Here is a 24,687-nt window from a genome sequence, read left to right on the forward strand (position 1 = left end):
ATGGATTGATCCATGGAAAATCGCACCTGGCACATTGGAGGTGCCCCTATAGTAATGCTACAATGATTCATTTTTATGTATTTAGAAGCAAGCCCAGTACATGGCAATAGTTGGAGCTCAATAAATGTTCAACAGATAAAATGCCTTTCCTTCTTTTCCTCTGAAAGCTCATGCAGAGCTGACAAACTCACGTATTGAAGTAGCTTTCAGAAGAGCGTACAAAATATACAAAGTAAAGCATGGGCTCTGAGTAATTATATTACAGAAAATTTCAAATCCAACTCCCAGAAGGAAGTTACCTCTCAGATTTTTTTTCCTTATTGACTTAGTAGATGTTCAAAACAATGGTAGGTGGGCATTTAAGATAAAGTTAATGGTATCTTCAAAATGAATTAATTCAGTTAAACCTCTGGGATGCCATTAAGAATTTGGGAATTAAAATACAATTATTCTTAAGTCATTTGGTTGTAGAAGACGTAGTTATTTTGGTTGGTTAAATGGACCATAATGGCAATAAGATCAAGGCCACACTTTCATGGCTCAACATAAATCCCCGAGTCCTGCTGGGAAAGTATGGATGAAGCATTATTCTACAGCTAGTGGGTCAGTAACACCATATTCACATACAAAGAACAGTTATAATAAATTATCTATTTAATAAAATGAAACTTTTAGCACACAATATGGACATAGTTGGTATGAATAATCCTACCTCACACAGGTTGTCTCCGGGACAGCCTTGGGTCACATTGACAAGAACTGCATCTTGGGCTGCGTTGCTCGTTGAATTTGGGAAGAATTCCAGCTTTTCGTTGTTTAACCTTATATCTTGAATACAGCCTTTGAAGAATCCACCATTAACTTCAGTCTCCTGTCTGTCAGGCAGTCCACCAATGTAGAGGACATCTCCTCTTTGGAGTCTCCACGTAGGAGCAGAAATAAATCCTAGGTTTTGTGACGACTGATACAGTTCGATTCTATTTGGCTTGATTTTCAAAGATATCAAGTGGACATTTCCATCGCTGAGAACAAATTTTACTAATGATTTGGGAGAACCTGGAGTTAGCATTGCTAGTCTGCCATGCTCTAGCCAAACACGGATGTATTGGCAAGTGCCATTTTCCAGAGCTAGAAGCAAGCCCGATGGACGATGTGTTCGAACAAACATGGAGAGCATGAAGGCCTCTCCGTAGCTCTTGTCAAGATGGAAAGCCGCATATCCAGTGGAGTCATCTTGGCCAAATCTGCCTGCCACATACGCTTTAATAGAGGAGGAGAGACAAAGAGGAAACATCTGAAGATACACAAGTAATGCACATATATATATATATATATATATATGTATATATACATATATGCACATTCATATTTTTAAAAGTTCAAGACAGGCTTATTCAATAGAATGACAATTTGAAAAGTCATCCCTGACTTTCTGAACTTCTGAGTTTACTTTATTCTGAAAATAACTAGATTTTGGTTTATAGTTTATAGTTGAAGTTCACTGATCACAAAGAGAAAGAGAAGATTTCTGCACCGATAAACTTTTGAACCTCTTCCTCACTGCCCTAAAAGGGTGGGGCTTAAACATGGAATATCAGATACTACTGCACTCTAACTTGATTTGGAGAAATTTGGGAAGCAAGAGCTCTTCCTGCAACACATGTAAGCAGACTGAGCAATCGTCATCGCTGCTATTTGGGGGCATGCTCAAACAAATGGCATCAAACCTAACTGTTCCTTGTAAAGGACAGAAACCAAGAATTAGATTTGCAAATCCTCTTTTGGGAAGATACCCTTAATAATATTAAGAGGCAAGGCAGTTGACCAAAGGAAGAGGAGGACTCTTCCTTCTTTGATCCTGGGTAGGTGAAGGAGAGGCATGGGGCACAAAGTACTAGGGCAAAGCTGAGTTCTGAACTCACCCAACATTTCCTGTGGACAGAGAGATTTCTAATCCATTGACGTGGCAATGCTATCGATGTGCATCACCACAAGAAAACTCTTTGAGAAGTATAAAAATAAATGTTGACCTTCAAAATCATTGATGATATAGTAGGAACACAAGTTCTTGTACTCCTAAAGCTGACATTCCATTTGGGTGGAGGTTATATAGTATGTCAGGTGGTGATAGGTTCTTTGATATACAAAAACTCAGGCAGAGAAAGGGACTAGGAAGAGCTGCAGGAGGGAGTGGAGCTGTCATTTTAAATGGAGTCATCAGGGAAGAACTCTCTGAGAAGGTAATATTTGAGCAGAACCCCGAAGAAAGTAGAGATATTACTGCAGAAATACAGGAGATAAATGATGGTGGCTTCGATCAGTGGTCATGGTGCAGATGGGGAGAAGTGGTCAGATTTTGGAAATGTTTTGGTAGAACCCAAACCAGGATTTTCTGGGGCAAGTTGCTCTCCAAGGCTTTTGGTCCAAGTAACTAGAAGCATTGAGTTTCCATTTGCAGAGATGGGGAAGAAAACAGGAGGAACAGATTTGGGGGAGAAATGAGATTCCATATTAAATTTGAGATGCCCTATTAGATATCCAGGTGGAAATTTCTAGTCAGCAGTTAGATATAGAGGTTCAGGGGAGACATTCTAGGCTAGTCACAGTAATTTTGGATTTGTCAGTGTAAATGTGGCATTTAAAGCCCTAAGATTGGAAGAGATCACCAAGAGAGTGAATCTAGAGAGAGAAGAAGAGGTCCAAGAACTGAACCCTTAAGCATCAGACATGTGGAGGTAAAGGAGATGATAAAAGAGTAAGACAGAAAGAGAACGAAGGGAGAGTGACACCCCATAAGCCTAGTGAGGAAAGAGTTTTCAGGAAGAGGGCGTATTCAACTGTGGTAACTGTTGCTGAGAGGTCAAGGCAGATGAGGACTGAAAAATGACCACTGAATCTTGCAATCTGGAAATCACTGATGAACTTGACAAGAGCATTGTCTTAAACATATTGCTATCTTCAAGTCTTCACATCCCAATCCTAACCAGAAAAAAAGCACATTCCAGCATGTTTAAATGTTGTCATATGGTTCCACTGAAGTTTGAGCAAAGGTGGGACATATTTTATTTTAGCTGAATTATAGTGAAGCTTGCTTAGGTAACCATCTGTGTTTGAAGACCTTCTGCATAAAAGTCTGCATTTTCAGAATTCTGCCTTGATTTTCGACAGGAACGTTACATTTTTGAATCTGCATTTGGAGACCACCTGCTCCAGGCAACTACAGGTAGCTTTCAAAGTGCATTGTTAGATGTAACAATCCGTTTGAAGAGGCTAACATCTCTGAATGCACGGCAGCACTTTCATATGAGATAAAATGCTCAATAAGAAAATGTGGCTCTTGAAGTTCCCGAGGTTTGGGAATACGCACAGAATTGCTCTGCCTCAGGGGTGGTCCCCGCTGGTCATCCTGGGACGCCTGCAGCATCACTTTGTGGATCCAGATGAAAAGACAGACAGAACACAGAGCTGTTTCTTTTTCTCAGAAGCTTGACTCTCCAGCAGTCCTATTCTTCAGAAATCACAAGCAAGTAGTCAGAGCACATGATTTACTACATGATTTTAGAAACACCTGATGCCATATATGACTTGTCTGTGGACACGGAAAGAATGATTCTCATATGTGTTGTTGATGTGTCATGAAGAGGGACGACAAATAGGGATAAGAAATAACTAAGTTTTAATGATTGATGGACTACAAGAAGAAGAAATTTATTTAGAATAAATAAAAGCCACTTGGGTCTAAGTGTACTTCATTGGTTTAGGGTGGAAAAAGCAGAAATCTGTGGCACCAAGAGGGAGAACAGCTCAAAGTGAACCAGTCATAGAATGTGGCTGCCCAAAGGTCAATGGGACATTAGGCTGCAGAACAGAAGAACATTCTCTGGAATGAGAAGGTTACAGTCCTGTGTCACTCTGCACTGTCAGGCACATCTAGGAGCCAGATAAGCAGATTTATTCCAGAGCAAGCAAGCAGCTGATGGAGTGTCTGAAAACGATGTCAGGTGGAAAACATTAGAAGAAACTGGGTGTGTTTAGCATGATAGGAGTGATGGCTTGGATGGTACAAGACACTTTTCTTCAAATATTTGTGTTCTCAAGAAGAAGACATGTAAGTAAGGTTGACATTGGCTTCAAGAGTTACAATGCTGCCAATGAATGGAAGCTATAGGTCATCATATATTATTTTAGTACAAAAAAGACAACTTCTAGGGGATTTCTGGGAAGATGGAGTGTGAGTGAGTTTCCCATTCCTGAAGGTGTGTAAGCAGAGGTTTGGGCCACTACACTTGGGTGCACAACAGTGTAAAAAATTCAGTCATGGAGTGAAGCTCCTTCTATATCTAAGAAACTCTAATTCCAAGCAGATAAGAGTGTCAAAGTTTAGATGTACGACTGAAGATAAAACATATGTCAATTGCTCTCTTAATCAAATATTCTCTAGAAGGGACGAGGTCGGTGATACCTTTATCCTGAACAGTATCCTGGAAGCTCCACGTTTCTGGACACAGCCAGGGCGATAAGATACACCGCGACAACCCTGCAGACAGCTCTGGGAACTAAGCTTTGAGAAACTCTTTTCTGAACTCTTCTTATTGAGACACTTGATCATTTTTAAAAAATCAACTTTAAAATATAGGAAGCCCGTCTGTCTGTCATGTTTCGTCAGCCAGCCAAATCCTCCATCCAGTCTGCTTGTTCCTTGCAATGGGTACCATGTTTGGGAAACGCTGAACCAGGATCATGAATTGGGTGAAGTTTTTGCCTTGTACTTTTTAGCCCATCTCCTCCTGAACATCTGTGTACAATGACAGGAAGATTCCAGGTTGTCCTTACAGCTTGTAAGCATCTTTTGTGATGGGAATAAACTCCCCAGCAAACATTCCTCAAAGATGATAGCAAATACAAAATACTTTAAATTTATGACTAAGAGGTGATATGAGAAATATAACTTTTCTTAAAATTATACCAAGAATTTTCAGAAAGGGACGATTTTACAGAACTTACTCCCTAAAAAGATATCTTCTGAAGCTAAGCATTTTCATGAGGATTAAACAGTTTCAAAATAGTGGAGGGGTGGGGGGCAGCCGGGGGAAAAGGAAACTGGAGGAAGAGAGGGGACAGCTAACCAATTCAGGAACTGGGCTTAAAGACTCTGTGATTTTCCAAGTTGGAAAAAATAAATTAAAGAAAACCAGAACCCACTGGATTGGCATCCCTTGAATCTATTTACCAGGACAGTTAGCATCCCCACAGTCAAGTATTAACCTCATGGGTCACTGCACTTGGAAGCTGGTCAAAATGAGTCAGCATCTGTTTGTTATTTTGTATATGTAGTAAAAATATTGCCTTAGGTCAATTAAATTTTTCTTCAAAAAGTGAACATTGCTTCAGCATAATCTCCCCTTTTCTCCTTTAAAAATATCACAAAACAACTTGCCATTCCCTTTAAAGTATTACATAGAGCTAGTAGACGCCAGGCCTCATAGTCAAGCAGGTCCGTGATTTGTAATGAATATTGTGGTCAGGGGGAGACCCGTGAATAGCTTCTAATAATTCTTAGCCCTTCATACATGGAGTAGGGTATAGACCAAGACTGGTTTCAATTTTACTTCATATAAAGCAAAGAAGACTATTTACCAGATGTTGTCCTATTTCACGTTACTCTCAAATCTTGGGGTAAATTACAGCTGCACTTCAAAGCAGTCTGTTGCAATTACCTTTCCAACATTTGCAATGCAAGAGAATAATAAAAAGAAACAGGTATGTATTGATCACTATTAACAGTAGTCTTTGCAACAATGTCGGAAGTAAGGATTTTGAAATGCATTTCAAACTGATTTGCTAGAGAAATTAGATCAATTAGTTTATGGCATCTACCAAGTTTCAGTGTTGTTACTTTTTTTAAACTTTTTTCTTTCTTTTTTTTCTTAGGACACGTAGGTAAAATACCTGTTTTCTCCAATGCAACTCTGGAAAATACACCTTTGCATAAAATTGGTGGTTTGTAAACGTGCTAAACTTAAGCATGATTTTGGAGCTAGTGTGAACTGCATAGAGAGGAGGGCAAGGAAGTAACTACGTGCTGAGAGTCTACTATGCACGCGGCATTGTGCTAGAATTTGGCATTGACTAGTTTCATGTCTAACGGTCCTGTTTTTCCAAAAAGATTATTCCTCTTTCAAATAAGATTTGCAATAAATTTCTGATACACAACAAATGGTAAAATTGTAATAGCATTTTGTAAACACCAAGATGTAAACCCATTTGGATGGGAGCTATGGGCTTAGTTTTCATTTCTCTGCATGAGTGAAACCCTGGTGTCCTATGAATCCACTCAGATTTAATTAAGGTACATCATCAGCCTCTTCCTTTTCCTGTCAGTGGGCAGCCAGCCGCAGAGTCCTGAGGGCTCCTGATGATTCATAACCAGCAGGAACGGCCTGGCTGTTTTGTCCCAGCTCTGCTCTGAGGCACAGCCTTCCTGGCGCCCTGCCCCTCTCACCTCTGTGACAGCTCCGGCCTCGGTAGGGCCGGTAGCAATCACACTGGTAACTAAGCCACAAGTTGAGGCAGCGTCCTCTGTTGTGACAGGGTTGGCTCTCACACCAGTCCTTTCTCGTGCAGCCTGCCTTGACATTTAATGACCACCCAGACGAGATGTTCTCCAGGGTGATGGGATTCGAGTCAAGTTGAACATCTTGGAGGCAGCCCACAAGCGAAGGTATGGATGGTCTATTATAGACGTTAAGCAGGGCAACACCACTGTGGGCTGTTCCCTCTGGTAAACCCCCCAAAAAGGAGTTTTGTAAAGCACATGTTGACCCATCGCTTCCAAATGGAGAAGGAGCTCTTGTGATGCATGTTCCCAGGCAAGACTCGTCAAGTAAGGCAAGGGTCACAGCCTCTGCAAACGTCACCTCCACCGCATGCCACTCCCCGTCGCTGGTGCTGTGGGAGATGAACAGGACCACCTTTGGCTGATCCCTGACTTGAACTGATAAGTGGACGTAGCCACTGAGCAGCTCCAGTACCACAAACACGTCCCTGTCACCTCGGAAGAGTAGAAGTGCCACTGGCTGGACAGTCTGAAACCTGAGGGCTATTGTACAACCGGAGTCCTTGGCTGTCACTGAGCCACTTGGGACCCACAGGAAGCCATCACCCTCAAAAGAAAGTGTGGTGACCGTTTCACACCGTGACCCAGTATAGCCAGAGGGACACAGGCAGCCGAATCCATGCTGGCCATTGCGGAGGTGAGGGACGCATGTTCCATTATTTAGACATGGGTGATCAGTACAGCTGAGGAGCAAATCAGAACAGTTCCTTCCTCCGTAAAATGCTCCAGAATGGTTATCAAATGGGCAACGGCAAGTGTAAGTCCCAGGCAAGTTCTCACAGGTACCACCGTTTTGGCAAGGGCTTGAAGAGCACTCATCGACGTCCTCTTCACAGTGGACCCCTGTTCAGTGATAAAGAATAGATTGAAATTACATATATTCAGATCAAAAATAGAACTTTCACATAATCTTTATGTATAATCTTTTGGAGGTGCAGAACCAGCTCAGGTGTAGGAGTGTAACAGAGCGAAATGTGACTAGAGACTGAGGAGCTGATACCAATTCCATCATTCTGCACGTATGGTGCACAGAAGTGCAGTCATGGTGAACCTTGAATTCTCCCTCTAGAAATAGGTTATTTGCCAAAAAGAGTGGTTGACTCAAACTATCATTGTCAGATATATATGTGACACTGAATATCATAAAAATTTTTTTAAAAGAGAGAGAGTTAGATTGCTATTGGGAACAATGCTAGACACAAATTACTTACTTGGGGACTTAGTTCCCAGATATTGTTTATCTTGCCCTGGGCTGCTAATTTCACTCTATTCTACTTGGAAACAGCGATCTGCCTTTTCCATTTTTTGCACTTCCCCGTAATCCCTAGACACGCAGACAGTCCAGACAACTCTCTCTGTGGAGGGCTTCTGAGGAGAATGGAAGGTCCCATAACCTCCTCTCCACAAGTCTAGTATAAACCATGAAATCTATCCAATAACAAGTTCCGGTTTCTAGTTTCTTTACTTTCTTTTTCCTGGTTCTAAGTCAAAAAAAAAGGTATCTAATTAGAGAATTGTTAGAATTCATTTAATCCAGGTAACAAAAAGAACTATAACACTTTTTAAGAGTGATGGCTATTGCTTCTTAACGAAGTTCAAATGAACAAATAGTGTTAACAAAAACTGACATATGTATAGGACTCTGTGGCTTCGACAGCACCATCATCCACGTTATGTGTTTGTGTTTACAGCAATCTCCTGAGGTTTTCAAGGCAGATAGACTTAGCTCTCTTTCACAGACAACACTGAGGCTTAGAAAGATTGACGTCTAAACTCCAAAGCACTTCTACAATCTGGTTTTAAAATCCAATCTGACACTTTCTGTTTTTTAATTGATAACTTAGTGCATTCTTGTTTTTTGTTATTACTAACATGTCTGTCCTATTTTCCCATTTAACTCCACGCCTAAGTGTGTGCTTCTTAAATTTAATCAAAGGCTCCTATATTGATAATGTTGGATCTGAATCCCAGCTAGGCAGTGAGTAGGTTACATTTATTTTTTGTGTCTAGGTCTTCTGATCTATAAAATGGGGTTAAAAATAGTATCTGTATCACAGGGCTTTTTAAAGGTTAAGTGAGTAAAGACACATAAGATGCTCATAACATTGCTTGATATATAAGTGACTTCTCAGTAAGTGTTGGCTGTAATTAAAAAGTAATAACCAAAGAAATTACCCTCGCATGACAAAATCAAATAGCACTGTCATCATTGAGAGAGACTATTTAGAAAGTGTGGGCATACGGAATGACCCACAAATTGCATAACTTTACATAATGAGAGATTGACTTGGACAGCATATTAGGCTGGAATCTCATTAGATCATGCTCTTCACGAGGGAAGGGAAGATGTTTGATTTACCAACGTATGTCTAAAGCACAGCACGATGCCTGGCTCACGTTTGGCACTAGGTAATTAATTTTTGTATGAATTGATTAATGATGACCTTTGTAAGGTGATTAAAATTTTTATACTGCATTTAACCTCATCTGCTCCAGAGCCCAAAGTGCTCTTTTTGTGTCTATTTTGAGATAAATTTACCTGGTGGCACAGTGGTTAAATTTTTGCCCACAGCCATTTATGTACCATATATTTAGACCCTTGATTGGACCCTCCTGTACTTATATTTTACTTTACTTGGATTACTTTCATACAATCTTTGTTAATCCAAAAGTATTTCAAGCTCTGTGAAAGGAGGGAACGTGTTACAGTCTTAGAGTCTCCCACAGTCCCTGCACAGTGCTGTGCATATGTGTGTTATAAAAAGCTGGATGAGTAGAAAAAATAAAACTAAATCAAACTGATTTATGTGATCTATAATCATCCTCATAGGTAACAGAACTGACACAGAAATTACAGGCTATATTTTAAAGGAATGTTAGAATGCAAGTTTCATTTAACTGAACTTACGAAAAGTTCAAACTTTTGTTATTAGAAGATAGTTAAATTTGATTTTCACAGGATTTTGAAAACACAAAAAAATCAAACCGTAAGCATTTAATTAAGAGGAATGCTGAACAGCTCATGAGTTATAATTGAAGAAAAACTCTTTTTTCCCACCCATTGTGCCTTTAAACATATTTAATGGGGGATAAAATCTCCTACAGACCCCAAGTCTTTTCTGTTCAGCCTTGATTAATAAGTCTTAAGATCACATTTTAAAGACCTATAATGAGTAGGATGGCCAGTCATAAGAAATGTAAGTTTCAGTGCACTTTGGAATTGAATCCTTTTTCTTTGTCTGTTAGGTCGACTTCAGGCTGTCTTGAAAAAGGACCAGGAAGGGTGCCCCCTTCTTTTTCCCTTCCCCTCCCCACCTCCAGACTTCTGCCTGAGTGTCAGAAGGGTTCAGAAAGTTTCCCCTGACTGGTGCCGGTGTTAGATGGCTCCACTCTCTCTGAGACTGGCAGGTGTTTCAAGGTGACTTTTATCCCGGGGCTCTTTGTGGGGTCCTTGGAGCCCCCTGGTCCATCGCTCCAGCTGAGACTCCAGCCACAAGGCCTTGTTCTCATGTTGTCCCTCCCCCAGCCCCCTTCCTCATTGGCTTCCTAAGGTTTACTTGACATCACCAACTCTGTCTGTTGTTCTTCCTGTGCCTTCTGAGGGGGACCAGGACCCGTTTTACACTGACCACTGACTGACCCTCCTCCCGTGACTCCCCAAGGACCCCAGGTCCTCGGGCCTCTGCCCTGCAGGTGGAGGGGAGCATGGTTGTTGACCAGCCCAGCACAGCCCAGCCCAGCACAGCCCAGCAGCAATTCCCCTTCTTTCTCTCTCTTTCCTGCTGCCCCAGGTGAGCAGTCACAACCTTTCATCTTTTTTTTTTTTTTGAAAAGAGTTTTCAGAACTGCTTAGACTATGTGTTGTTTATTACTGTCCAAATACATGAAGTTCTGATGAAATAAAATCATGTGCAGGCCATGAAAGCCCAGAGTCATTAGAGGGCCAAATTTCAGACCATCCAACAGTTCACATTTTAAGAATTTGAAACACCTAAAAATAGATAAGGTGGTTTCTGAAAAAGAAAGAAAGAGAAGGAAAGATGAAAGGGAAAAAAAAAAAAAAAGGAGAAGAAAAGGGGGGAGGGAGGGAGCAGAGAAGAAACCATTCAGGAAATGTTAGCTCACAAGAATACTGAGCTTAGAAAGAAGAGAAAAATGCATTAAAAAATGCATAAACTTTGTGCAGCTTAATGCAATGGTAAACAGTAGAATACATAGGCCTCCTCATACTTTTGTAATGGCATACATATAATGTCTCTAGCATTTTCTTAAAATATGCAGACAGATAGAGGACCTTTACGATGGCAGAGGAGTAAGACGTGGAGATCACCTTCCTCCCCACAAATACATCAAAAATACACCTACATGTGGAACAACTCCTACAGAACACCTACTGAATGCTGGCAGAAGACCTCAGATTTCCCAAAAGCTGTGTGGCTGACAGGGTCTTGGTGCTCTGGCTGGCTGTCAGGCCTGAGCCTCTGAGGTGGGAGAGCTGAGTTCAGGACATTGGTCCACTAGAGACCTCCTGGCCCCACGTAATATCAATCAGCGAGAGCTCTTCCAGAGATCTCCATCTCAACACTAAAACCCAGCTCCACTCAACGACCAGCAAGCTCCAGTGCTGGACACCCGATGCCAAACAACTAGTAAGACAGGAACACAACCCCACCCATTAGCAGAGAGGCTGCCTAAAACCATGCCAAGATCACAGACACCCCAAAACACACGACCGGACGTGGTCCTGCCCACCAGAAAGACAAGATCCAGCCTCATCTACCAGAACACAGGCACCAGTTCCCTCCACCAGGACGCCTACGCAACCCACTGAACCAAAATTACACACTGAGGACAGACACCAAAAAAAATGGGAACTACGAACATGCAGCCTGTGAAAAGGACACCCCAAACACAGTAAGTTAAGAAAAACGAGAAGACAGAGAAATATGCAGCAGATGAAGGAGCAAGGTAAAAACCCACCAGACCAAACAAATGAGAGGAAACAGGCAGTCTACCTGAAAAAGAATTCAGAGTAATGATAGTAAAGATGATCCAAAATCTTGTAAATAGAATGGAGAAAACACAAGAAACATTTAACAAGGACCTAGAAGAACTAAAGAGCAAACAAACAATGATGAACAACACAATAAATTAAATTAAAAATTCTCTAGAAGGACTCAATAGCAGAATAACTGAGGCAGAAGAAAGGATACATGACCTGGAAGATAAAATAATGGATATAACTACTGCAGTGCAGAATAAAGAAAAAAGAATGAAAAGAAATGAGGACAGTCTCAGAGACCTCTGGGACAACATTAAACCTACCAACATTCAAATCATAGGGATCCCAGAAGAAGAAGAGAAAAAGAAAGGGACTGAGAAAATATTTGAAGAGATTATAGTTGAAAACTTCCCTAATATGGGAAAGGAAATAGTCAAGTCCAGGAAGCACAGAGAGTCCCATACAGGATAAATCCAAGGAGAAACACACCAAGACACATGTTAATCAAACTATCAAAAATTAAACACAAAGAAAAACTATTAAAAGCAGCAAGGGAAAAGCAACAAATAACATACAAGGAAATCCTCATAAGGGTAACAGCTAACCTTGCAGCAGAAACTCTGCAAGCCAGGAGGGACTGGCAGGACATATTTAAAGTGATGAAGGAGAAAAACCTACAACCAAGATTACTCTACCCAGCAGGGATCTCATTCAGATTTGACAGAGAAATTAAAACCTTTACAGACAAGCAAAAGCTAAGAGAATTCAGCACCACCAAACCAGCTTTACAACAAATGCTAAAGGAACTTCTCTAGGCAGGAAACACAAGAGAAGGAAAAGACCTATAATAACAAACCCAAAATAATTAAGAAAATGGTAATAGGAACATACACACTGATAATTACCTTAAATGCAAATGGATTAAATGCTCCAACCAAAAGACATAAACTGGCTGAATAGATACAAAAACAAGACCCATATACATGCTGTCTATAAGAGACCCACTTCAGACCTAGGGACACATACAGACTGAAAGTGAGAGGATGGAAAAAGATATTCCATACAAATGGAAATCAAAAGAAAGCTGGAATAGCAATTCTCATATCAGAAAAAATAGACTTTAAAATAAAGACTATTAGAAGACAAAAAGAAGGACACAACATAATGATCAAGGGATCAATGCAAGAAGATATAACAATGGTAAATACTTATGCACCCAACATAGGAGCATCTCAATACATAAGGCAAATGCTAACAGCCATAAAAGGGGAAATGGATGGCAACACAATAATAGTAGGGGACTTTAACACCCGACTTTCACCAATGGACAGGTCAACCAAAATGAAAACAAATAAGGAAACACAAGCTTTAAATGATACATTAAATGAGATGGACTTAATTGATATTTATAGGACATTCCATCCAAAACCAGTAGATTACACTTTCTTCTCAAGTGCTCATGGAACATTCTCCAGGATAGATCATACCTTAGGTCACAAATCTAGCCTTGGTAAATTTAAGAAAATTTAAGTTGTACCAAGTATCTTTTCTGACCACAATGCTGTGAGACTAGATATCAATTACAAGAAAAAAACTGTAAAAAATACAAACACATGGAGGCTAAACAATACGCTACTAAATAACCAAGAGATCACTGAAGAAATCAAAGAGGAAATCAAAAAAACCTAGAAACAAAGGACAATGAAAACACAACAGCCCAAACCTATGGGATGCAGCAAAAGCAGTTCTAAGAGGGAAGTCAATAGCAATACAATCCTACCTCAAGAAACAAGAAAAATCTCAAATAAACAACCTAACCTTACACCTAAAGCAATTAGAAAAGGAGAACAAGAAGACCACCAACGTTAGCAGAAGGAAAGAAATCATAAAGATCAGATCAGAAATAAGTGAAAAAGAAATGAAGGAAACAATAGCAAAGATCAATGAAACTAAAAGCTGGTTCTTTGAGAAGATAAACAAAATTGATAAACCATTAGCCAGACTCATCAAGAAAAAGAGGGAGAAGACTCAAATCAACAGAATTAGAAATGTAAAAGGAGAAGTAACAACTGACATTGCAGAAATACAAAGGATCACGCGACATTACTACAAGCAACTCTATGCCAATAAAGTGGACGACCTGGAAGAAATGGACACATTCTTAGAAAAGCAAAACTTTCCGAGACTGAACCAGGAAGAAACAGAAAATATAAAGATGAATCACAAGCACTGAAATTGAGACTGTGATTAAAAATCTTCCAACAAACAAAAGCCCAGGACCAGATGGCTTCACAGGCGAATTCTATCAAACATTTAGAGAAGAGCAAACACCTACCCTTCTCAAACTCTTTCAAAATATAGGAGAGGGAGGAACACTCCCAAACTCATTCTATAAGGCCACCATCACCCTGATACCAAAACCAGAGAAAGATGTTACAAAAAAAGAAAACTACAGGCCAATATCATTGATGAATATAGATGCAAAAATCCTCAACAAAATACTAGCAAACAGAAACCAGCAGCACCTTAAAAGGATCATACACCATGATCAAGTGGGGTTGATCCCAGGAATGCAAGGATTCTTCAATATACGCAAATCAATCAATGTGACACACGATATTAACAAACTGAAGGAGAAAAACCATATAATCATCTCCATAGATGCAGAAAAAGCTTTTGATAAAATTCCACACCCATTTATGACAAAAACTCTCCAGAAAGTAGGCACAGAGGGAACTTACCTCAACATAATAAAGGCCATATATGACAAACCCACAGCCAACAACGTTCCCAATGGTGAAAAACTGAAACCATTTCCACTAAGATCAGGAACAAGACAAGGTTGCCCACTCTCACTACTATTATTCAACATAGTTTTGGAAGTTTTAGACACAGCAGTCAGAGAAGTAAAAGAAATAAAAGGAATCCAAATTGGAAAAGAAGAAGTAAAGCTGTCACTGTTTGCAGATGACATGATACTATACGTAGAGAATCCTAAAGATGCTACCAGAAAACCACTAGAGCTAATCAATGAATTTGGTAAAGTAGCAGGATACAAAATTAATGCACAGAAATCTCTTCCACTCCTATACCCCAATGATGAAGAATCTGAAAGAAAAATTAAGGAAACACTCCCATTTGCCATTGCAACAAAAAGAATAATATACCTAGGAATAAACCTACCTAAGGAGACAAAAGACCTGTATGCAGAAAACTATAAGACGCTGATGAAAGAAATTAAAGATGATACAAACAGATGGAGAGATATACCATGTTCTTGGATGGAAGAATCAACATTGTGAAAATGACTATATTACCCATAGCAATCTACAGATTCAGTGCAATCCCTATCAAACCACCAATGGCATTTTTCACAGAACTAGAACAAAAAATGTCACAATATGTATGGGAACACAAAAGACCCCGAATAGCCAAAGCAATCTTGAGAAAGAAAAACAGAGCTGGAGGAATAAGGCTCCCTGACTTCAGACTATACTACAAAGCTACAGTAATCAAGACAGTATAGTACTGGCACAAAAACAGAAATATAGATCAATGGGACAGGATAGAAAGCCCAGTATAAACCTACGCACATATGGTCATCGTATCTTTGATAAACGAGGCAAGAATATACAATGGACAAAAAGACAGTCTCTTCAATAAGTGGTGCTGGGAAAACTGGACAGCTACATGTGAAAGAATGAAATTAGAACATTCTCCAACACCATACACAAACTCAAAATGGTTAAAGACCTAAATGTAAGGCCAGAAACTATCAAACTCTTAGAGGAAAACATAGGCAGAACACTCTATGACATAAATCACAGCAAGATCCTTTTTGACCCACCTCCTAGAGAAAAGGAAATAAAAACAAAAATAAACAAATGGGACCTAATGAAACTTGAAAGTTTTTGCACAGCAAAGGAAACCATTAACAAAATGAAAAGACAACACTCAGAAGGGGAGAAAATATTTGCAAGCAAAGCAACTGACAAAGGATTAATCTCCAAAATATACAAGCAGCTCATGTAGCTCAATATCAAAAAAACAAACAACCCAATCCAAAAATGGGCAGAAGACCTAAACAGACATTTCTCCAAAGAAGATATACAGATTGCCAACAAACACATGAAAGGATGCTCAAAATCACTAATCATTAGAGAAATGCAAATCAAAACTACAATGAGATATCATCTCACACCAGTCAGAATGGCCATCATCAAAAAATCTACAAACAGTAAATGCTGGAGAGGGTGTGGAGAAAAGGGGAACCCTCTTGCACTGTTGGTGGGAATGTAAGTTGATACAGCCACTATAGAGAACGGTATGGAGGTTCCTTAAAAAACTATAAATAGAACTATCATATGACCAAGCAATCCCATTACTGGGCATATACCCTGAGAAAATCATAATTCCAAGAGTTATGTACTACAATGTTCACTGCAGCACTATTTACAATAGCCAGGACATGGAAGCAACCTAAGTGTCCATCAACAGATGAATGGATAAAGAAGATGGAATATTACTCAGCCATAAAATGAAACGGAATTGAGTTATTTGTAGTGATGTTAATGGACCTAGAGTCTGACATACAGAGTGAAGTAAGTCAGAAAGAGAGAAAAAAAAAAAAGCATGCTAAAAAAAAGATTGTTCTGAAGACCTAGGGGCGGGACAGGAATAAAGACGCAGATGTAGAGAATGGACTTGAGGACATGGGGAGGGGGAAGGGTAAGCTGGGACAAAGTGAGAGAGTGGCATGGACATATATACACTGCCAAATGTAAAACAGATAGCTAGTGGGAAGCAGCCACATAGCACAGGGTGATCAGCTCGGTGCTTTGTGACCACCTAGAGGAGTGGGATAGGGAGGGTGGGAGGGAGACACAAGAGGTAGGAGATATGGGGATATATGTATATGTATAACTGATTCACTTTGTTATACAGCAGAAACTAACACAACATTGTAAAGTAATCATACTCCAATAAAGATGTTACAAAAAGTGCAGACACTATTTTAGAATCATTCTAGAGAAAAACACATATTTCTTTAAAGGGTGGGAGTGGGGGAGAGGAATTATGGTCTCAGGTCATATCCCCACAGATGTACAAAGATGAAACTATGTTTTTTTGGTAATTCTAGCAGTTACAGCAGTAAAAGTTTGTTGTAAGGATGTTGGCTGGTTTTAAGAGGGTTATTTTCAAATATAACCTTACAGCTCCATTTGTAAAAAAATCTTTGTGATAAGTTAATTTTATTAACCCTGAAATATGTCTATATTGACATCTCTTTCTAAGATAAAATAAAAGTAGCAGAGTTGTGAATGGTTAAGGGGTATAAGCTTTAAAACAAATGTGAACCCTCTTTGGGTTCCTCTCACACAAATGGTACAGACTCTTAAGTACAATAAACTTCCTTAAAAACCTTTTATATTCCTCAGGTCGGTGGAGAATCTAGTCTAAGTTGCCCTTCCCCTCTCTCCCCCAATTTGGGTGAGACTGGAGTCTCACTGAAGCTGTTCCCACTCATTGGGGTTACAATGTAGTTCCCAACCCTACACTTGAGGGCTGGGCTACAGCTTGGCACAGCAGCAAGTCTCCAGAGAAAACTGCACAGACTCACTCCTTCAAACTGCCTCTCAAGGGCTTCCCTTGTGGTGCAGGAGATAGGAATCCGCCTGCCAATGCAGGGGACACGGGTTTGATCCCTGGTCCGGGAAGATCTCACATGCCGCGGATCAACTAAGCCCGCGCGCCACAGCTACTGAGCCTGTACCCTAGAGCCCGCAAGCCATGACTGCTGAGCCCACGTGCCACAACTACTAAGGCCGCACGCCTCGAGCCCGTGCTCCACAACAAGAGAAGCCACCGTGAGGAGAGGCCTGTGCACTGCAACGAAGAGTAGCCCCCGCTCGCCACAACTAGAGAAAGCCCGCTCACAGCAGCGAAGACCCAACACAACCAAAAATAAATTAAAAAATTAACTATTAAAAAAAAAACACAAAACTGCCTCTCAAGAGTCTTCACATACACTTGAAATGAGCAAACATTTCAAAAGCCTGAAGTCTGTCATCTGTCTTGATTTTGACATTCTGCACTACAGTCTCTCATAATTCACTTTGGTTCCTGACAGCAACCATATTTTGACCTCTTAGTTGAAACTTTAATTTACTGTTTTCTTAAATTTACAAAACCCCTACTCTGTACACGACCCTCACTGAGGATTGTAAGATACGCAAAGCAGAAGAGACAGACCTGACCTCAATATGCTTACAGCATAACGGAAATACAGAAATACATTGAAAATACGGAAAATGCACTGCATACGGCAGGTTCTCAATGAGTGTATGGAAAATATGTGAGGATCAAACTCAGGGAACATTAGAGAAGATTTAGCCAAGTTTTAAAGAAAAAGCACTGAATGAGAGATCATCACAAATCTTAAGAAAACTCAAAATTTTAAATTACATCAATAAACAAATGTTGATTACATATCTACCATGTATAGAATACTGAGGATAACATGGAATAAAAACTGGTCCTTGCCCTCAGTGAGTTTAATGGAAAAGCAAGACAAATTTGTCAAATGTTAAATGATAGTGTAAATCAAGACAACACTGAAGAGAACACTGAACAGTGTATAATGAATTCCAAGTGAATTGTATGAACAACAGCTGCTCTGGAGAGAGAGCTCTTCAGGCTGGGCTGGGCTGGGAAGATTTTGTAGTGATAGGATTTCAGATAGGTTTTCAAGTATGACAAAGATCGGCAGAAGTAACTGAATACACAAAAACTCTTTCATGGAAAAGCATACGCCATTTTGAGGTGACAGTGCATTTGGCAATCTAGCTGGGATGGAGGATTTACATAGGAAAAGCAAGTCAGAAAGATTAAATGTAGCCAGAGTGAAGAAGGTCTGGAATTTAGGGAGTTTTTAATTATTTTTTAAAAATTAATTTGTTTACTTATTTATTTTTGGAAGGCAGTGGGGAATAAACTGGTAGTTGTTGGATGGAAGACCAAAGTGGTTTCTTGTAAAGACCAGTCCCACAGGGATCTGTAACAGAGTGAAGTGGGAAGAAACCAGAGACAGGAACATGCTAGACAGTTGTTAAAACTGTCCACACCTAAGATTATGAGGGCCTAGTATCAGACATTTATTCCTTTATAATTTACAGTACTCTTTCATTTATCATTGGTCAGCAAATAAGTACAGAGGGTGATACTTTCTTTACGTTTGCTTACTGTATTTTATCTTGTAATTCCTAAAATTTATATATTTAATCTTTCACAACATAACTATCAATCACTTGATTATGTATTTTCTTTAAATATAAACAGAGAAACTAGTTTTAAATTTTACCTTCATGGAGGAAAAAAAAAGTAAGGAGAGAAAGCCCGAATTTAGGTCAACAGTCTGAAGAAAATAAGAAGAATTAGATATTAAAAGTAGAATGATACACAGTAATTTATGCTTTTACTTTGTTTAAAATCTGTTCTATTGATATCTCCAACATAAAATAAGGTTAGACATATTTATTTGATGGACCCGGAAAACTAAAGTAGGAAGAAAGATTGAAACTTCTTTTATTGGCTATTTGACTGGCTCAGCAAAGAAGCTCTGCTGTCAATCAAGTTAAAAGGATTAGGTAATATTTGTGGGATTACCTGTGTCATTCAGTCTTCTTAACTGGGTATTTTAGTTGACAATGAATTGGTTATTTATGTCCATGTATTTATAGTACGAGGTGAACTGCTTGAAGCTGACTGTTATTTTGTTTATGTGAAGTCAATTCATTTAATTCAAAAGGGTCACTCCTTTTATTTTTCTAAAATTCTTTTATATTCATATATGATTCTATGATAAGATTGTATTTCAAAAAATAATCAGGATAGGGAAAAGTCCTATACCTGGAATATCCCATATTTACATCAGAATAAATTATATTAATGGATAAAAAGGACATAGACTTTATGTTTAATATAAATATCACGGGCTATTAAAATGACTTTGCTATATTCCCACTTTATTGAAAGTCATGGTTAATGAAGTTATCAGAATATTATTTCTGAAAAAACTTATATACACATATGTTTCATCTTTCTCTATTTTAATTGACTTAGGTGTTTTTTTTATTTTAATAAATTGAAATCAAGAAAAAATTAAAGCCCAAGGACTCCTTGCATAAGTATTTCCTTTATTCATTACTTTCTGTTCCTCAAAACTTCTAATTTTCAGTTGATAATAATATCTAATATAGCATTAATAGTAGTTGCTAAATAAACATCTTAAAAACTCTAACAATGGTACCAATTACCTTATACAAGTAATAAGAAAAGAGTGAGTTACCTATGAGCACCACCATTAAAATGTGAAAACCTTGTGTCCTGGCTCCAAACATTTTTCTGTAGAAAAAGAGATATCCATCCAAACACCTACTAGGTTGACAGGACCAGTTTCTGATGATTTTCTTCCATTTCCAAAAGTGTGTCACCTTCTTCCTTCAGGCAGAGAGTTGTGAGGACTTAGTTTGGGTGCCAGATCCGTGGGGCTTAGTGTAAGACCCGTTTGTGCTGCTTACCAAGCAGACTTGTGACATTCTTAGTCCCTACTTACACCTGGGGCCTCCCCTTTTTAAGTCACAAGAGTGAACATTGACACTTTTACCACAGAAAATGAGTTTTGGGGGACTCTACGGACAGATTGCCATTTTTGGTAACTTCTATCATGGAAAATTAGAGCTTGGTTTTATACTTTTCTTCACAACAGAAATGCTGTTTTTTGGTTTTGTTTTAACTCTTTTTTATTCTGTTTTGCTTTTGAATAGCAGTTAAGAAATTCATGGCAACTTCAAATCCATTGAATATCTATGCATGAAATTGGAAAAGAGAAATCAAGAAAACAGCAGGGGTTTTCATTAGACTTAACAGACTGTGGCAAAACAGTTATTTGTGCAATGCTCTCAGGCTTAAATTCCACTCTCTATGAAAAAATAACCATGCTCTACTCGTCTTAAATACAATGGTATTTGATTTTGTACAACAGAACAATTTGAGTAGGCAAGGTGTTTGGGATGTACTTAGGGTAATTGGTGCTTGACATTTGTTTTTTAACATTTTCTGAGAGGCAGACCTGAGGATGTGCAGAGGTTTTACTCGGGCAGTACAGGGTGAGACATCACCAAGCCTTAAAAGTCTGCCATGGATCTAAGCCTGGTAAGCTGTGGTGGAAACCAGGTGGTGAGGGAGGCAGGAAAGAGACAAAGCCGGCGTCCTTGCAGTAGTGTACTTCTTCACTTGTTTGTCATTGGTTCACCTTTTACCTGTGACCTGTGCTGGACGAATGTGCTCCATTCATCTATTATTCATTCAACATCTTAGCAGTGCTGGAAATAGGATGGTGGGTAAAAGAAGCCTGGGTTCTGCTTCACGGGGTACACAGGTTGGCCAAGTTTACAGCCCTAGGGAGAGCTGGGCAGACGGGGGCCTTGGGGACTGCAGGACAAAGCTAGGCCATGGGGGCTAGAGGTGAGAATGGGGTGGGGAAGACAAGCAACATATTCAGAGTTCCGATCAATGGATCAGCTCAGAGAGACGTTTCCAGCAATCATCAGGGAGCCAGGATAATGAAGTAGAATAAACAGGGAACAGGAGCCTTGAAAATTGATTTTCAAATGCCAACTATTTTTTTTTTAAGTTGAAGTTTATCTATAAAGTGGACATAATAAAGCCTATTAAACAGTTATTTTGTGTGAACAAAATGGGAACTATAATTGCTTGGGGCATAGTAGTATTTTAAAACAGTTTCAGTAGTGTGAGTGTGTGTGTGTGTGTGTGTGTGTGTGTGTGTGTGTGTGTAATGAATAGGTGAACTTGAGCATAAATGACTTGGATAAAAATGTAGAAGGCTTACCAAATTTGCAGGCAACATGAACTTGTTAAAGACAATGACTGCTCTGAAGCAGAAATGATGGTTCAACCCAGCAGTCACTTCCCCAACTCATCCCACCCACCTTCCTATGGGGAGAACATGCCTCCACTGAAAGCAGATCTTTTCCCCCTTTCCTGTTTACCCATTTCTGTCCCCCTCTAACCTTAAAAATCTAACTATAGGAATGAGATTACTAAGCAATTGAAACTAACTTTTGACTTATACTCTCCTGACTGCACACCATGCCTTGTCTAACTTGTTGATTCTTTTCCGAGATAAGAAGAAGTAAGAATGAAGAATTAAATAGTTAAAGAATGATTAGCTCTCTACCCCCAAGAGCCCCTAATGACTCCTGCAGGCTGGTCACATGGGCAAGATAACATCTGAAGAGAGAGTCACCCAGGGGTCACTTGATGGAGAATGATGCAAAACCCAAACTCCTGCCTTGATGATTCACTGAGATTCTTCACTCCCCCTCGCCATTTTCCCTTTTACAAACCATCAGGGCTCAGAGAAGAAATAAATGAAATAGACACGAAGAAAACAAGAGCAAAGATCAATGAAACTAAAAGCTGGTTCTTTGAGAAGATAAATAAAATTGATAAACCTTTAGTCAGACTCAACAAGAAAAAGAGGGAGAAGACTCAAATAAATAAAGTTAGAAATAAAAAGGAAGTTACAACTGACACCACAGAAATACAAAGGTTCATAAGAGACTACTACAAGCAACTATATGTCAATAAAATGGACAACCTAGAAGAAGTGGGCAAATTCCTAGAAAGGTACAACTTTCCAAGACTGAATAAGGAAGAAATAGAAAATATGAACAGACCAATCACTAGTACTGAAATTGAAAATGTGATTAAAAAGCTTCCAGCAGACAAAAGTCCAGGACCAGATTGTGTCACAAGTGAATTCTATCAAACATTTAGAGAAGAGCTAACACCTATCCTTCTCAAACTCTTCCAAAAAATTGCAGAGGCAGGAACACTCCCAAGCTCATTCCAGGAGGCCACCATCACCCTGATACCAAAACCAGGTAGAGATATCACAAAAAAAGAAAATTACAGGCTGATATCACTGATGAACATAGACACAAAAATCCTCAACAAAATACTAGCAAAATGAATCCAACAACACATGAAAAGGATCATACACCATGACCAAGTGGGATTTATCCCAGGGATGCAATGATTATTCAATATATGCAAATCAATCAATGTGATACACCACATTAACAAACTGAAGAATAAAAACCATATGATCATCTCAGTAGATACAGAAAAAGCTTTTGACAAAATTCAACATCCATTCATGATAAAAACACTCCAGAAAGTGAGCAAAGAGGGAACATAACTCAACATAATAAAGGCAATATATGACAAACCCACAGCCAACATCATTCTCAATGGCGAAAAGCTGAAAGCATTTCCACTAAGATCAGGAACAAGACAAGGCTGTCCACTCTCACCACTTTTATTCAACATAATTTTGGAAGTCCTAGCCATGGCAATCAGAGAAGAAAAAGAAATAAAAGGAATCCAAATAGGAAAAGAAGAAGTAAAATTGTCACTGTTTGCAGATGACATGATACTATACATAGAAAATCCTAAGGTGCTACCAGAAAACTACTAGAGCTTATCAATGAATTTGGTAAAGTTGTAGGATACAAAATTAATGCACAGAAATCACTTGCATTCCTATACATTAACAGTGAAAGATCAGAAAGAGAAATTAAGGAAACAATTCCATTTACCATCACATCAAAAAGAATAAAATACCTAGGAATAAACCTACCTAAGGAGGCAAAAGACCTGTACTCAGAAAACTGTAAGATGCTAATGAAAGAAATCAAAGATGACACAAACAGATAGATAGACCAGGTTCTTGGACTGGAAGAATCAATATTGTGGAAATGACTATACTACACAAAGCAATCTACAGATTCAATGCAATCCCTATCAAATTACCAGTGGCATTTTTCACAGAATTGGAACAAAAAATTTTACAATTTGTATGGGAACACAAAAGATCCCAAATAGCCAAAGCAATCTTGAGAAAGAAAACTGGAGCTGGAGGAATCTGGCTCCCTGACTTCAGACTATACTACAAAGCTACAGCAATCTGTTTTTGTACTGGCACAAAAACAGAAATATAGATCAAGAGAACAGGATAGAAAGTTCCTGGATAGAAAGATAAACCCACGCACCTATGGTCACCTAATCTATGACAAATGAGGCAAGAATATACAGTGGAGAAAAAGACAGTCTCTTCAATAAGTGGTGCTGGGAAAGCTGGACAGCTACATGTAAAGGAATGAAATTAGAACATTCTCCAACACCGTACACAAAAATAAACTCAAAATGGATTAAAGACCTAAATGTAAGGCCAGACACTATAAAAACTCTTAGAGGAAAACATAGGCAGAACACTCTCTGACATAAATCGCAGCAATATCTTTTTCGATCTACCTCCTAGAGTAATGAAAATAAAAACAAAAATAAAAAATGGGACCCAATTAACCTTAAAAGCTTTTGCACAGCAAAGGAAACCATAAACAAAACGAAAAGACAACCCACAAAATGGGAGAAAATATTTGCAAATGAAGCAACCAACAAGGGATTAATCTCCAAAATATACAAACAGCTCATGCAGCTCAATATCGAAAAAACAAACAACCTAATCGAAAAATGGGCAGAAAATCTAAATAGACATTTCTCCAAAGAAGACATACAGGTAGCCGAGATGAACATGAAAAGATGCTCAACATCACTAATTATTAGAGAAATGCAAATCAAAACTACAATGAGGTATCACCTCACACCAGTCAGAATGGCCATGATCAAAAAATCTACAAACAATAAATGCTGGAGAAGGTGTGCAGAAAATGGAACCTTCCTACACTGTGGTGGGAATGTACATTTATACAGCCACTATGGAGAACAGTATGGAGTTTCCTTAAAAAACTAAAAAGAGAGCTACTATATAATCCAGCAATCCCACTCCTGGGCATATATCTGGAGAAAACCATAATTTGAAAAGATACATGTACCGCAATGTTCATTGCAGCACTATTTACAATAGCTAGGACAGGGAAGCAACCTAAATGTCTATCAACAGAGGAATGGATAAAGAAGATGT

General features: G+C 39.1%; 1 protein-coding gene across 1 annotated transcript in view; it reads right to left on the minus strand.

Annotated features, from left to right (window-relative positions):
* Positions 1 to 24,687, minus strand: part of CRB1 (crumbs cell polarity complex component 1) — a 267,118-nt gene that overhangs the window by 45,334 nt on the left and 197,097 nt on the right. The window contains exons 7-8 of the mRNA XM_060126919.1: positions 6,503 to 7,459; positions 713 to 1,260 (exon numbers count right to left, since the gene is read on the minus strand). Coding sequence (XP_059982902.1) covers positions 713 to 1,260; positions 6,503 to 7,459 — 1,505 coding nt within the window. The remainder of the gene's footprint in view (positions 1 to 712; positions 1,261 to 6,502; positions 7,460 to 24,687) is intronic.

Source organism: Lagenorhynchus albirostris, chromosome 2 (assembly GCF_949774975.1).
Source record: "Lagenorhynchus albirostris chromosome 2, mLagAlb1.1, whole genome shotgun sequence".
NCBI lineage: Eukaryota > Metazoa > Chordata > Mammalia > Artiodactyla > Delphinidae > Lagenorhynchus > Lagenorhynchus albirostris.